At 39.3% G+C, this 14,635-nt stretch overlaps 3 protein-coding genes across 6 annotated transcripts; 1 reads left to right on the forward strand and 2 right to left on the reverse strand.

Moving 5' to 3' along the window:
- Nucleotides 1–79: 79 nt before the first annotated feature.
- Nucleotides 80–2,921, reverse strand: LOC128262100 (sodium channel protein Nach). Of its 3 annotated transcripts, XM_052996164.1 has the most exons (10): nucleotides 2,562–2,921; nucleotides 2,293–2,398; nucleotides 2,147–2,238; nucleotides 1,628–2,081; nucleotides 1,440–1,562; nucleotides 1,226–1,376; nucleotides 1,112–1,174; nucleotides 931–1,037; nucleotides 263–377; nucleotides 80–205 (listed from the first exon to the last, which is right to left on the reverse strand). In XM_052996164.1, the coding sequence occupies exons 1-10, from the start codon at nucleotides 2,690–2,692 to the stop codon at nucleotides 90–92; spliced, it is 1,458 nt and encodes a 485-aa protein (XP_052852124.1). In that variant the 5' UTR covers nucleotides 2,693–2,921; the 3' UTR covers nucleotides 80–89. The 3 variants fall into 3 exon arrangements, with proteins under 3 accessions (XP_052852124.1, XP_052852122.1, XP_052852123.1); XM_052996162.1 differs by lacking the exons at nucleotides 2,293–2,398; nucleotides 2,562–2,921 and having other exon boundaries at nucleotides 1,226–1,380; nucleotides 1,444–1,562; nucleotides 2,147–2,285; XM_052996163.1 differs by lacking the exons at nucleotides 2,293–2,398; nucleotides 2,562–2,921 and having other exon boundaries at nucleotides 1,226–1,380; nucleotides 1,444–1,562; nucleotides 1,628–2,183.
- A 358-nt stretch (nucleotides 2,922–3,279) lies between these two features.
- Nucleotides 3,280–8,607, reverse strand: LOC128263473 (lysosomal alpha-mannosidase). The gene is made up of 7 exons (XM_052998533.1): nucleotides 8,320–8,607; nucleotides 6,708–7,002; nucleotides 6,214–6,584; nucleotides 5,561–6,031; nucleotides 4,886–5,496; nucleotides 4,598–4,818; nucleotides 3,280–4,543 (listed from the first exon to the last, which is right to left on the reverse strand). Exons 2-7 carry the CDS (start codon nucleotides 6,789–6,791, stop codon nucleotides 3,335–3,337), a joined length of 2,967 nt encoding a protein of 988 aa, XP_052854493.1. The 5' UTR covers nucleotides 6,792–7,002; nucleotides 8,320–8,607; the 3' UTR covers nucleotides 3,280–3,334.
- An 80-nt stretch (nucleotides 8,608–8,687) lies between these two features.
- Nucleotides 8,688–14,417, forward strand: LOC128263472 (lysosomal alpha-mannosidase). Of its 2 annotated transcripts, none has more exons than XM_052998532.1 (10): nucleotides 8,688–8,979; nucleotides 9,629–9,999; nucleotides 10,409–10,614; nucleotides 10,675–10,811; nucleotides 11,208–11,341; nucleotides 11,438–12,078; nucleotides 12,141–12,364; nucleotides 12,427–12,838; nucleotides 13,286–13,728; nucleotides 13,792–14,417. In XM_052998532.1, the coding sequence occupies exons 1-10, from the start codon at nucleotides 8,869–8,871 to the stop codon at nucleotides 14,356–14,358; spliced, it is 3,246 nt and encodes a 1,081-aa protein (XP_052854492.1). In that variant the 5' UTR covers nucleotides 8,688–8,868; the 3' UTR covers nucleotides 14,359–14,417. The 2 variants fall into 2 exon arrangements, with proteins under 2 accessions (XP_052854492.1, XP_052854491.1); XM_052998531.1 differs by lacking the exon at nucleotides 11,208–11,341 and adding an exon at nucleotides 10,919–11,052 and having other exon boundaries at nucleotides 8,689–8,979.
- The last annotated feature ends 218 nt before the right edge of the window (nucleotides 14,418–14,635 follow it).

Here is a 14,635-nt window from a genome sequence, read left to right on the forward strand (position 1 = left end):
TTTATTAAAATCGGTATTAAGTAAGTTAATATAAGTTTAGTTAAATAAGCTATAATCTTATGATTTAAGTAAATATTGCCTGCTTTATTTTAAAGCCGGTAACCCAGTGTTTGCCAGATCAACCTAATTGTAAAGAAGTATAAAACTTCAACGAAGCCCAAAACACTGAATCCAAGAAACAGTCCTGCCGTTCCGCCGATTGAAACTAAAACAAAGAAAGTATAAGTTAAGATTATGGCTTTTGGTCAATTACTGTCGTTACCTAACAGATCGGTCATTGAAAATATAACTTGACGCTTAAGTCGATTTTGTGGCCAGTTTTTGACAGATACGGTGCTTCCAATACTTCCAAGTAATTGTTTTGATCCCAACATTGGCTAAAAGCGGAAGCCAAGATTTTAAAGATTATATTTATAATGTGGTTAGCTTCGGCAAGCCGAAGTATATATGCTCTTACAGATTTAAGAAGTTGTAATTAGTCAATACTCCAACTCCACCATTTCCTTATTTTTAATGCTTGCATATTAGACTAGAGAGCATTAGACCAAAAAAGGCAACATTGTTTGAAAAAAACATTTCGTTTTGATAAAAACATATGCATTTTCACCGACTTTTATATAAAATGGTAGCTATATGATATGGTTTTCATATATCTCTAGTTCAACGTGTTTACCTTTAAAAACAAAAAGTTTTACTTGTTTTTCTAGTAATTCTATTAGTCATCTATATGATATACACAGCAGTATATCTGCAATGGAAAAAAAAACTATCTGGTAAACTGTTATCCAAATAGTTTTAAAACAGAAAGAAAAATTTGCGTAGAAACGGATAGACGGACATAATTAGTTTGTCTTCTTCTCTGCATTGAGAACATCAGACAAAAATGATAATACCGCCTGCAAGGGTATACAAATAAACCTTAAGACTTACGAGGGCGGCTCTTGTAGTAACTACAGAGTCACGGCAGTTCTGTTCGCAATAGCATGTTTCGGGCTTCTCGTGCTTTCCATTTTCCTCGTAGAGTTGTAGAAAAAAACCTTAAAATATATTTTATAAACGTGGGAAAAATAAATGTTGTTATATTTTTTCTTTTAATTAATATAGTCCTTACTTGCATGACGAGGAAAGCAGGATCTTAAAGTTTTGTAATCGCACACCGGCTTCGGATTTGCGACTAAAACGAAGTGTTACGTTTTTTAGTTCTAAAATAATGTTTTTAACTTACTGCGATTGGGGTAGAAGTGGGGTATACATTTACATATTCTGTATGCCAGATTGATTCGGCACTCTTGCATGCAAACATTTCTAGTATAGAATGGAAAATGGGTCAAATTGGATTCGTGGTAAAACCGACATTTTCTCATTGTGATGGTGGTCTCACTGCGTAAAGTTTAAGTATTAAAGCTTTTTTTATTTGTATTAAAAGAGGTTCATGTAACTTGCCTTTCCAGGTTATCATCAGCAGTAATCTCTTTGGAGATTGGATCGTACACCACTCCGTCTGTTGTATAACCGAAATTTGTGTCCACTTTCATTACTTCGAATGCAGAATGTATGTAACTCTGGGTAAATTTAATACGTTAGTAAGTATAAACCGTGTCATATCGAGCTAGTTAAACTAACTCACATCCAATGCCGGGCTGGAAAAACCCATTAGTGTATACTGAACGTCCTTTTCAAAAAACGAACCCTCCAGATATTGAATAAGCCTACGCTCGTGCTCGTATTTGTTGAACTCGGGATACTTTCCGAAGATCAAATACCGGGAACTGTACTTTTCGCCCAACCTAGAGTTTCCCAGGTAGCACAGTCCGTACTCCGTGAGAACCTGTCGGACATGAATGAAAGTCTGACCATCGACACAGCGGGTGCGATTGACTTCGCTTGGGGTGTAAGTTGAGTCCACGGTTAGATTGTAGATAACCTCCATGTAGTGTTCCGGCTTCAGGCCTATGTCCTTAATTATTTGATCGATCTGATCGCTCTGGGGTATGTTTTGAAAATTCACGTACGTAGAATTGGCCAAGTTCTCTAGAAAGTCCCAAAAAATTGCCTTCTCTGGTCCCTTAATGCCGTTTTTCCTTAAATTAGAAATACATTTTCAATTGTAAGAAAGAAAGTTAGAAATATACATATATATAAGTACCGACAATAATCAGCAAACAATGTATTGTCAAGGCGTTCCATTGGGCATATTGTTAGACTCGGTAAGGTGGTGTTCCAAAAGTGGTAGTTTCGCTGAATGGGATAAAACTATTGTTTTATTTAAGTTTTCACAGCATTTCACAGTACCTCCAATCCGATATGTGTGCTTTTCGTATAGTAACGATCAATAGATGATAGGCACACAATAATACAGAAATAAATTGAGACAAACAGCAAGACAAACCATAGGAATCTAGAAAATAATCATAATTAATAAATATTTTATCCAAAAATTGTATGTATTTTGTTTTTTAAAATCAAAATAATCATAATTAATAAATATTTTATCCAAAAATTTTATGTATTTTGTTTTTTAAAATCAATGCTCCTTTTACAAAAAAATGTTTATAACTTACTTTTCAAAGACAACCAGCATTGTTTGGACAAGATATCGGAAACCATGAACACAACAATTGTTAAAGTATAAAACAATGAAATTTATAATCGATCGTAGCCATCGCCGATTTTTAAACGACTTAGACTCCATGTTGTTCTTAACTTGGGTGAGACAGACTTTTAATTCCTTTTTTAATTGTATCTTTGAATTGCTTATTTAGAAAATATTGGTAGGACGGTGCATAGACCTCTAAATAAAGGCTTTCAAAATCAAGAATATATATACATATAAAATTCCACTCTTCGAGAATAATTAGTTTGTTAGCGTGACTAATCTCTGTTTGAAGTGCTTTTTGCGATTAAGCTGAATTCAACTTCATTACCTATGCAAGATTATTCGATAAAGCACATTGCGTGATTTGCTAATAAAAGAGTTAGATATTTGTTACACAATATACAAAAAGTTTTTATTTTAAACAACTGTCTGTCCTAATATGGTTTCTTAATAAACGAATTCCAATATATTGTATCGTAAAAATTGTATTTAAAATAAAAAAAATAATTAAATGCAAGAAGAGGTAATAAAACAATATACATTTTTGAGATTCCGAGCGAAAGTATTTCAATATAAAAACTTTAAAATCCATTAGGGATTATAAACGATAATGCGTTCTGGTCTGAATGCAAAAACAAAACAGAACATAAACCCAAGTTAAAACTAATTGAGGCCTTTACATGTTTTTAATCAATATTTCTTGTTATATTTTGGGAAAGCAATTGTTTGATACATTGATTATGAAATAGGTTTTTGTAGGATGATGAACGTACGAATTTGCATTGGCACCAGTGTGACAACGAATTCGGAAGCAGCCATCGTAGAATCAGCCGACAACGGGCTATGTGGAGCGTAGAAATATTCAACGGAGGACGGAATACTACCAGAGCCATCTTGATTAAATTTGAATCTCTTCATATCGATAAGCTTCATATTTCCGTCCAAAGTGGTCTCCCAAATCTGGTAACCACTCAAGGAAGTGAAGAGGGGATATAGGTTAAAGCTAACTACGTTTCCGTTAGTGTTAAAGTTCTCCACTCGTATCAATATTTGTTCCTTTGAATATTGTTCAAAAGAAAGAAGTTCGACGGAGCGAGGGAAGTCGGTAAAATCGGGAATCATGTCCTTATTTACATGGGGTACGCTATTGGATTTGCTGAAGAACTTCCAAAAGTGTTGGTCCAACTCATGCTGAACTAGTCTCTCTGCGTGATTTGGTTTTTCCGTTGCCACATCGAGAATCAAATAAACCTTTCCCCTTGCGATCAAACCAGTTCCATACTGGGTCTCATTTAGGGCTTCGCCAACACCAAAAGCATCGTCACTCAACAGCCGTCGATGCAGCATCAGCTCCAATTCTCCGTCCATCAAGCTGGCTCCTCCCTGAGCTCGGTCATTTAGCAGGGTGAGTCGCTTTTCGCCGTCTTGCAGGGATATTTGTCCGGTCACTGGGTAGTAGTTACCACTTATTGCCTCCGACATATCGGGATCGAAGTGTTCCCGCTGGTTTCGTTCGCGTTCCAGCATTTCCCGACCATTTGAGTCGGTGTAAAATCGACCTTTGGAGGATATATTGCTCGAGAAGCGGGTGATTATCTCCTTTCCAACCTCATCATTCGTGGGTATCGGACCAACCAACCATTCAAATTCCACGCGATTGACCCCTTCGTAAAGGCGTATTACCTGCGAGATCCACTCGTTCACATGCTGATGGACTTCCTTAACTCTGGTGCCATTGTAGAAGGATATATCAGCCTTATTGCTTAGTATTTCAATGCCTCCATTCGGACGGAATACATATGCCCCTGATGAGCGGTTTTTGGCTTCGCCATTATTGCCTCGAAATCCCTTGTAAATGCCAAAGCTTTGCTGAATGTTTTCGGTTAGGCCATTCATTGAAATGGTTTTTAAGCCTCCCGTAGTTGTATCAAAAGTGAGTTTCACGAGCTAAAATAACTAAAGTTAATGCAATAAACAAAATAGATGTTCCAGTACACTTACCGAATTTTCCACTATCAATACGTCGGTCTCATCCATGGCTTTCCCTATGGGGAAATACTCATGATCAACACTTTTTGGCGAAGGCAGAACACGAATTAAAAAGTTGGCAATCTTTGCAACAGTGGCTTTGAAAACCAACTCGTGTTGCGTGTCATTCGATCGATGTTCTATGGCCAAAACTTGCCAAGGAACGGGGATTACCTCCGAGGGTACTTCACGACCTGAATAAAATTTTAAAAAAATTACTAATTATCTGCCAATAAAAGTTTATGTATGTAGGTAGAGTACCTTTCTCGTCGGTGACTATATAGTTATTGTTTTCCACTGGAATACGCACATACTGGGTTGAGGCATGAGCCAATGGGCTTACCAGAGTGACAACCACATTGTTGGCACTATTCTGGGTGAATGCACAGACACTTATGTTCAGTTCCAGGCAACTTTCAAACTGCCCTGAGGTCAGATTGGTCAGAGATCGAAGGGCATCGCGAGCACTATTTTCGGCACCAACGATCGCCTTGTACAACATACGATCGTAATCACGGGCAACAGCCTGCTTTTCGGTGCCCGTAACAGCATCATGGTGCTGCATAATTCCCATGGCCTGGCTTAGATTTTCAAGATCTTCCGCATGCTGCGGGCTGGTCAAATTGGCCAGAACACTCAGTTGCTTGACCGTCTGAAAGAAGTGATTTCCATCCCGATGAAAGCGTTTTTGCGTAGGCCTCGACGTGAAATATCCCGTCCAGTAGGAGTGCGAGTCACTGGAGTAGGGAAAGAAATCTTCGGTTTTGTTGGGCCACGTTTGCTGCAGCTGGTGCAATTCGTACAGATAGCAGGAAGGGGTTGAGTAGAAAACGTTGACCTGAGATCCACCCGATTGGCGATCGTTGACGTACCTGTTGGCCATGGGAAATATCACAGATAAGACAAATGGCCAAGATGTAATTATGACACACTTACTTAATCAGTTTGTCCATGTTCTTGAAATTAACTGCGGCGTCTTCATACTGAAAGTCGTCTCCCATGGGCACCATTATGTGAGTAGATCGGAAAGACTTCGACATTGTCTTTACATAATCGATAAAATCACTGACCCTTTTGTCCACGTTGTTGTCGTAACTCTCGCCATCGATTATTGGAGCATCCTGGCAATTGATATCGAAGCAGAAACCCGGTGGCGATGAATAGTGATTGTAAAGCATGCCAGTAAAAATGTTTGAATTCTTAAGGTATTCGCTTGATTGCCAAATCATCTCCATTCCTTGCTCTTCCATACGTTTCTTTTTGTCGACGTAATCCATGCGAGCGAAAAATTCGCCATTATATCCCATTTGAGCAAATATAGAGGCCATTTCCCGGGAGTGACCAAATGGATCGATCTGCCAACCTATGCTCGGTCGTCCACAGTCCCCAAAAATGTCTTTTAAGTATCTGTAACGGCAGTGATTAGGAACTGAGGTATCAATTGCGCTTTAAAATTACTTATAAAGCTGCCTAAAAGTAGGCAACAATATACTTTGAGTCCCATTAATTCGTTCTCGATAACCAAGTTCTCATTTTTACAGCATACTTTTAGGCACCTTTATAAGTGGTTTGTAAACACAAGTACTCACCTTAATCCCAAATTAAATTGATCTATTACACTTTGATAGTTAACCGTGGCCTCATCGTTCATACTCCAAGCTCCTCCGGCGAATTCAAGTCGTCCATCTGCTACCAATTTCTTCACAGCTCGCTGGATTGTTTCGGTTTGTTCGGAGTACCACTTGGCAAAGAAGAACGTTTCCACCTGAATGAAACGCCGTCTCGAGTCCTTCAGGAGCTCTTCGACCACCGTATCCAAAATATACTGGACTCCAGCGTGCTGAATCTTGTTCTGACTTCCATAGTAGTACTGATCAACCGTTTTCAGCCAACCGACATCGTCGTGCGAGTGGGGGACCAAATGAACATTGATCATGTTCTGTTTCGTGTCGGGGCATGCCTACAATCAGTGAATTGTAGTTTTGAAAATCTCTCTTTCAAATCAATTGAGTAAACGATCACAGAGCAGAAGTGCACTTAACATACTTGTGAATTTCGAACTGACTACTTCTGAATTCGTTACCTTAAACCCACAGGTAGCCTCGGATGCCGCAGTGTTCAGTAGAAAGAGCGTGATAAAAACCGGTAAGCTACTGAAATATTCCATTTCGGTAGCTTTGCTGAGCTCCACGGAGGGGTCTTATCGGTACTGTTGAGTGAAATAAAATGAAACGAGAAACGAGGCAACTCCTTAGACCCCAGCAATGTGCCACTTGAAGCGATAAACCTTGTACTGCGATCGCTACAGCTTGAGTGGGATTATCAAATTAAAATCCATTTAGGAGCTCGAGCGATAACAATTTACAGCGTTGTACACCCTAGACAGAGGGAAAGTACACATTATTGCATTGCGTTCATCAGTCTTTTACTCGTATACAAACAAACCTTCTTTTGATTTCGCTAAACTGTAAACTTATATTGGAATGAACCTGAGGTTTGGGGCTTATCAACTTTCAAATTCAGCACACATATTCGAATTTGTTTATGTTTGGCCACTAGTCAACGACTTCTGTATTTTGAATTAAAGTTCTTATCTGAGTTGCAATCATTTCAAGTAATTAATTATTAAGATTACGAGAGGAAATCGAATGGCTTTATGAATTTGTACTTAAATAAGTGGCATATAAGAGTCCCTCTTGTAAACAAGAAACTTTTCATTATTTTTATTACCAGTTCTTAAAGGCTACAGTTGTTTTATTCAGACTGAAAAGTTTTAATCGCTATAAAGATGATGATGCAAATGCGGTTTCTTCAACAAATGTTTTAATAATCTGTACTTAGCCAAAAGTTTATGAAATGTAAGAAATTTAAATGTCTTGTAAGTCTAGGAGAAGGTTTGCTTATACGCAGAATGTTTACAAAGATGTGTTAAGATAAATATCTTCTTTGTACAACTAATGCGTGGAGGTCACCAACAATGGAACCCACTGTGCTTTTTTTTTTAATTATTTCAGTTACATCTTGTAGATAAAATATCAGAACATTTTATTCTAATTAGTGGGTACTTCTTTTTACTGAGGCGTACTAATAATTATGTAGTTTATTTATCTTATTTGTAAGAAAATGAAGTAATTCTATTTTCGAGGTAACTTATGTGGCTAAAGGCTTCCTAAAATGCATGTATCTAGTGGCGATTTTTTCACATATACATTTATACAATTTAAAATTAAGAGGCAGTGCAAGAAAATCAATTTTCAGAGGAACACAAAAATATCTGTCGAAATTTTCTTTCCCACCAAATGTGACTAAAATCTGTGAACTACAAAATTTAAAGCACTGTGGTGTTTTGTGCTTCAAAAGGAATTTTTTTAGGCTGTAGTGCAACCAGGCAACTTAATTTTTCTCTTCAAAAGTATTCTATCATTCAGCCTTTATAACGATTTCCTTTTTGTTTCTGTCTGTTTTCAAGTTTGGCAGTTAAGAAAAAACTTGTATAGCTCCTTGAAAGCACAAAAGTTCTCAATTTAAAAGGGTCTTAGTTAAGGAATTTGATCTTTCAATCTCATATTTTAGCTTTAAGTAGATTTCATTCTGTCTTTTACAAAATAGCTCTGTTAAATCACCCTTGCTGGCTTGATGCGATGTGCGATTACTGGGTGGTTATAGTTCAAAACCGTTGATCTTGACGTTATTACCTCCTGTTTCTGAAGTGTACCACTCAGACCCTTAAGTCTCCGATGGCAACATAGTTAACTTCAATGCTATCATAAATGCACTGGTGGGCTGAACGTTTTTCAGAAACCAATTAAACACTTCACTAATTTGTAGTGTGAAAACGATTAGCTCGATCCAGCTAAAGTCACTTAATCAATCTTTGAAGGAATACTTTAAAACGCGCATGTACGAAATTTATAAAGCCCTATCAGTATGTTTCGATACCCATGCCCACTCTCCCAAGTACAAACATACATATGTGGGAATACTTGCTCACTTTCTCAATGTTCGTATGTACAGGGCAATAAAGAATTGTTCTCAAGTTGGTTTCGAGCTGAGTTTGCGGTCTCTGCTTGAGCAGTTCGCCCTGAGAAGCCGATGCGATCGGTTGAGACGTCGGTGGTGCCCTTTATATAAGTCGCTTGTTTCCAGAGTCTGTGTATGTATATGACACAAAACCGGCAAAGTGTTTGTTGTGAAAATAGAGTAATTGGATGCAAACTCGCTAAACGTAAATAAAGAAAACTGCAATGTCTGCAAAGACTTCTGTGTGGCTTGCCATCTTTTGCGCCCTTGGCTGTCTAATTCACGATGCCGACCTGCGGAATATTCAGCAAAAGGCCTCTCAGTGCGGCTATCAGGTAAGTCCATTTGCCCTTTCTCAGAGAAAAGAATTATAACATGGCATTTGCAACATGTTGCTAGTTACTCAGCCTACCAAATGCACAAAACTCTACCAGGCTGTTTTTTTTAATGAGAGAACGAAACTGATTAGGCTTTATAATATGTACATTTAGGTATATACATATTTATATATAAAATGCCGGCGATCTACGTTGATGTTTTTGTTTTTCTGTATTCTTAATACAAATAGAGGCCTCACCATCTTATTAGTAATTTTGTTTTTGCATTTCTAAACATCAATCAAATGAAAGGCAAGAGATAACGATGTAGTTCAGTGATGAATCTGACCTTTTACAATATTTTTTGCATACCTAAGCGAATTAAAATTAAAATAAATAATAATGAAAATGGATTTTTATAGTGATACGACATGCTTGCTAACCAAAGTCTGGGTTACAAATATAACTCGATTTATAACTTCCTCAGACCTTGGTCATTCAGAATTTGCTAGAAATTGTTATTTTTAAAATATTGCCCAATGACTTTTAACATTATTTTTCTCAGTTAAAGATAGTTATAAATTGCTAGGATAAGAATTGAATATATAGTATCCAAAACTATAATCTTAAAAAAGTTGAATATTTTTACATCACAAATTTATTTTAGAGTTGCCATCCAACGAAGCCGAATATGCTGAACGTGCATCTTGTAGCACACACACACGATGACGTCGGATGGCTGAAAACCGTTGACCAATATTACTATGGCAGCGAGACGAGGATTCAGAAGGCTGGAGTGCAATATATAATCGATTCGGTTGTGGAGGCCCTGTTGAGGGATCCCGAGAAACGATTCATATATGTCGAATCTGCCTTTTTCTTCAAGTGGTGGAAGGAGCAGACCGCCAAAGTCCAAGATGCTGTAATGATGTTGGTGGAACAGGGCAGACTCGAGTTCATTGGCGGCGCTTGGAGCATGAATGATGAGGCGACAACGCACTATCAAAGTGTGATTGATCAGTTTTCGTGGGGCTTAAGGTAAGTACGAAGTACCTGATTGTGATTAAATACGAGTGCGATTGCAAACTACCAGCAGTATGAATTTATTTGAGTTAACATGTTATTTGAAATCAGCTGAGCTTTTAAAAGGACTTCAGTATGTCCTTAGTGAGCATCTTATTTCGATCGTTTGTTTTACCGAAAATTTAAGAAAATTCTTTAGCTCAAGAAGGGCTAAAATGGTTTTTGCTAAAAGCGCTAACCGAAAAAGTTAATTAATAAACTTTATTTGAAATTATGTCAGAAATGAACTCTTAATCCCAAAATATTCAGATAAAATATCCACATTTACTAATGTAATTGGCATCGTTTTACCACTTGTACTGGACTCCAATTTGTAAGCCTCATTAAAGTGGCAATCCCCATTATTTGTGTAATGTAATTGCAGACTTTTGAATGACACCTTTGGAGAGTGTGGACGTCCACGGGTGGGATGGCAAATAGATCCCTTCGGTCACTCCAGGGAAATGGCTTCTATGTTCGCGCAGATGGGCTTCGATGGAATGTTTTTTGGACGACTGGACTACCAAGATAAGGACGAACGTCTAATGACCAAAAATGCGGAAATGATATGGCACGGCTCGGCAAATCTTGGTAGCTAGAACCATAACCATCTTACTTAAAGATCATGCCCTAATCTATTGGAATTTTTAGGAGAGGAAGCGGATTTGTTTAGTGGCGCCCTTTACAACAACTACCAGGCACCAGATGGCTTCTGTTTCGATATTTTATGCAGCGATGCCCCCATAATTGATGGCAAACACAGCCCCGATAACAATGTTAAAGAGCGCGTAAGAACTTATACCATATGTCCCATAGTGTTTTTTTGGTGTTATACTTTTGGCATTGGTTGAGCGTTTGTTTTGTCTTTCGTTAATGTCCACCACCCTCACATCAGATCGATACGTTTTTGGATTTCGCCAAGACCCAATCCCAATACTACCGCACCAACAATATCATTATCACAATGGGCGGTGATTTCACCTACCAGGCTGCCCAAGTCTATTATAAGAACCTCGACAAGTTGATACGGTAAATGCATATTGTTTTGTCCTTGCTACTGCTAACTAACTGTTAAAGAAAGCCCCTAAATTCAAAATTGTACTGTCCAACATGTCCCAAAAAATGTGTCGTCTTTAACCTGAAAGACAAGATAATCGAGAGTGATGAAAATGTGTGACACACAGGTTGATGCCTTCTTGGAATATGTTACTAAAATGGCCAAACACTATCGCACTCCCAACTTGATTCTGACCATGGGCGAGGACTTCCACTACCAAAACGCCGATATGTGGTATAAGAACCTGGACAAGTTGATTAAGTAAGTAGGGGCTTTCCTTGACAGAGTTTAGCGGAACGAAAAGGAAGGGTTACCTACTACAACGTACACGGTTCCTGTTTTTTGACCGACCCACAGGTATGCCAATCAGCGTCAGGCGAATGGTTCGAACATAAACCTGCTCTACTCGACACCATCGTGCTATCTGAAATCGCTACACGATGCCGGTATAACTTGGCCCGAAAAGAGCGATGACTTCTTTCCCTATGCATCCGATCCCCATGCTTATTGGACCGGCTATTTCACATCGCGGCCAACTCTGAAGCGATACGAACGGGATGGCAACCATTTCCTGCAAGTTTGCAAGCAATTGAGTGCTCTGGCCCCCAAAAAATCGGTGGAATTCGATCCCCACCTGACCTTCATGCGCGAAACCCTTGGAATAATGCAGCACCATGATGCCATAACGGGAACGGAAAAGGAAAAGGTGGCCTTGGACTATGCCAAGCGGATGAGCGTTGCCTTTAGGGCCTGTGGTGCCACCACTCGCAATGTGTTAAATCAACTGACGGTGCAGTCCAGGGAAAATGTCAAAGATAAATCAGCCAAATATGTCTTTGAATTCAAGACCTGTCCCTTGCTGAACATCACTTCGTGTCCCGTTTCCGAGTCGAATGATAGATTTGCGCTTACCCTTTACAATCCTCTAGCACATACTGTCAGTGAATATGTGAGAATTCCAGTGGCCGATCCGAATTACAAAATCATCGATAATAAGGGTATGTGGTGAGCTGAACTCAATGGAAATCGGGTACTAAATAGTTAACTATTAATATTTCAGGTGCGATTTTGGATACCCAGGCTGTGCCCATTCCCAAAGTAGTAATCGACATAAAGCACAGAAATTCGACTGCCAAATACGAACTTGTTTTCCTAGCCACCAACATTCCGCCCCTAGGATATCGCACGTATTATATTGAAAAACTGGATAGTACTGAAGGTAATGGTAAGACAACAAGGGCTTCGCCGAAGAGAACATCAAGTGTGACAGTCATAGGAAATAGTGTAAGTTAACTATACTGCTGTTCAGACTGCATATATTAATACACCTGGTTTTTTTTCTTCAGCACATTAAACTAGGCTTCGACACCAATGGATTCCTTTCGGAGGTAACATCCGACGGCCTAACCAGATTTGTTAGCCAAGAGTTTTTGTTCTACGAAGGTGCTGTTGGAAATAATGCTGAGTTCCTCAATCGATCATCCGGGGCCTACATCTTCCGACCGAAAGAGAACAAGATTCACTTTGCCGCCGACCAAGTGGAAATCGAAGTCTACAAGGGCGACTTGGTCCAGGAAGTGCATCAGAAGTTCAACGATTGGATTAGCCAGGTGGTGCGAGTTTATAACAAGGACTCTTTTGCTGAGTTCGAGTGGTTGGTTGGACCCATTCCCATTGACGATGGCATCGGCAAGGAAGTGATTACTCGCTTTAACTCTGACATCGGATCAGAGGGCATATTCCGTACCGATTCAAATGGTAACGTTCAATGGCTATCATGTATCTTATTTAGTTTTTATACCCATTACCTGTGGTACTTGGCTTGTTTAAGAATAGCGTTTCCGATCCTATACATTTTATATATTCTGGATCAGGATCAATAGCCATCTGTCTGTGTGTCTGCATGTCACTCTGAGATATGGTAACTCTCCGTTATTATTACATGTTTATTCGGTCAATACCTATCGACACATCAAAAATGTTCAAAATCAAACCAAGGTTTTAGAAGTTATTATGAAAGTTTAAAACAGTTGCATATTTAAAATACGTAGTTCATATATTTGAGAGGGTGAAACCTTGTTGTGTGACTCTACTGGACGGCAGATGGCGCCACCTAAAACATAATTGTTTCCTGTTGGATATTTTAAGTTTAGTTTTGGTTAAAAGTCCTTCTTGTTGAAACTCTTATTAAACTGTCCATTAAAGGTCGAGAAATGATTCAGAGAAAACTCAATCACCGTGATACGTGGAGTGTCAAGATCAACGAGGAAGTGGCCGGCAATTACTACCCTATTACGACTAAAATAGATCTGGAGGACGAAACAGCACGCATGGCGATCCTTACGGACAGAGCTCAGGGGGGCAGCTCCTTGAAGGTTGGATCCTTGGAACTGATGGTCCATCGCCGCCTGTTGCGCGACGATGCCTTCGGAGTGGGCGAGGCTCTGAACGAAACTGAATTCGGGCATGGACTGATTGCCCGGGGAAAGCACCATCTCTTCTTCGGTCGGTCCACTGACCGCGAAGGTGTTTCCCTGAAGGCACTTGAGCGACTGACCCAGCTGGAGAAACTGCTGCCCACATGGAAATTCTTCAGCAACATGGAGGCCTACAGTGCCGAGGAATGGCAGACATCCTTCACAAATACTGTAAGTGGCTAACAAAGTACTGAAACACTGATTTATTTTAATCTAATCCACCTTTATTTACAGTTCACTGGGATTTCATTGGTTTTGCCAAAACCCGTAAACCTTCTTACCTTGGAGCCTTGGCATGAAAACCAACTTCTGGTGCGATTCGAGCATATAATGGAGAACGGAGAGGATCCATCGTACTCCAAGCCGGTACAATTCAATGTTAGGAACGTCCTTAGTGCTTTCGAGGTGGAAGGCATCCGGGAAACGACTCTGGATGGAAATGCCTGGTTGGACGAAACTCGACGATTCCAATTTGCTCCCGATTCCGAAGAAGCCGCATTTAACACATACGGATCATTTTCCCAACCCGCTGAGTCGGTGCACCTATTAAGCCCCGTGAAACCCATGTTGGGTGTTAAATATGCCGAGGAATCTTTGCCAGCCGGACAATTGGGTGCCCAGAGTAACCGGATTAAGCGCGAAACGAACTCAGAACAAATTAACGCTGATGAGGGACGATCATCCAAGTCGACGCATGGAGCATACAATTCCTTCAAGGCAGACAGTGATAGTCAGGACTACATTATTGAACTGAGCCCGATGGAGATCCGAACTTTCATTGTGTACTTGAAATCAGCTTAAAGTTCTTATTTACGCAAAGCAACGAACAATGTGTTTAATAAAATTAAATAATCTTTAAATATTTACCTTTTTGTCAAGAAATAGCTGTTTGACTTTCAGAGCAAGTAAGCTTAAGATAGCCAAGTAATATTGATTTTGTGTCAACTTCCTTTAAATGCTTACTAAACAAGTGTTAGTACAACAAGACAAGCAGCCTTCATGCTTTTGTATTAGAATCCCCAACAATGTAGTTGTAAAGAAAATCTTTTGTTTCTTGCAAATGCGATGGCCTGTACGC

Source organism: Drosophila gunungcola, unplaced genomic scaffold (assembly GCF_025200985.1).
Source record: "Drosophila gunungcola strain Sukarami unplaced genomic scaffold, Dgunungcola_SK_2 000001F, whole genome shotgun sequence".
NCBI classification, from domain to species: Eukaryota; Metazoa; Arthropoda; class Insecta; order Diptera; family Drosophilidae; genus Drosophila; species Drosophila gunungcola.

What these genes read in the sequence shown, in the direction of transcription:
- LOC128263472 (XM_052998532.1), top strand. Translation starts at nt 8,869, where the DNA reads ATGTCTGCAAAGACTTCTGTGTGGCTTGCCATCTTTTGCGCCCTTGGC. An exon ending in TGACAGTCATAGGAAATAGT is followed by an intron (nt 12,365 to 12,426) that starts GTAAGTTAACTA and finishes TTTTTTCTTCAG; the next exon opens with CACATTAAACTAGGCTTCGA. An exon ending in AGACATCCTTCACAAATACT is followed by an intron (nt 13,729 to 13,791) that starts GTAAGTGGCTAA and finishes CTTTATTTACAG; the next exon opens with TTCACTGGGATTTCATTGGT.
- LOC128263473 (XM_052998533.1), bottom strand. Translation starts at nt 6,791, where the DNA reads ATGGAATATTTCAGTAGCTTACCGGTTTTTATCACGCTCTTTCTACTG. An exon ending in AGGCTACCTGTGGGTTTAAG is followed by an intron (nt 6,585 to 6,707) that starts GTAACGAATTCA and finishes CACTGATTGTAG; the next exon opens with GCATGCCCCGACACGAAACA. An exon ending in TATTGATAGTGGAAAATTCG is followed by an intron (nt 4,544 to 4,597) that starts GTAAGTGTACTG and finishes TAGTTATTTTAG; the next exon opens with CTCGTGAAACTCACTTTTGA.
- LOC128262100 (XM_052996164.1), bottom strand. Translation starts at nt 2,692, where the DNA reads ATGGAGTCTAAGTCGTTTAAAAATCGGCGATGGCTACGATCGATTATA. An exon ending in ATGCTGGTTGTCTTTGAAAA is followed by an intron (nt 2,399 to 2,561) that starts GTAAGTTATAAA and finishes ATTATTTTCTAG; the next exon opens with ATTCCTATGGTTTGTCTTGC. An exon ending in TTGTTTGCTGATTATTGTCG is followed by an intron (nt 2,082 to 2,146) that starts GTACTTATATAT and finishes TTCTAATTTAAG; the next exon opens with GAAAAACGGCATTAAGGGAC.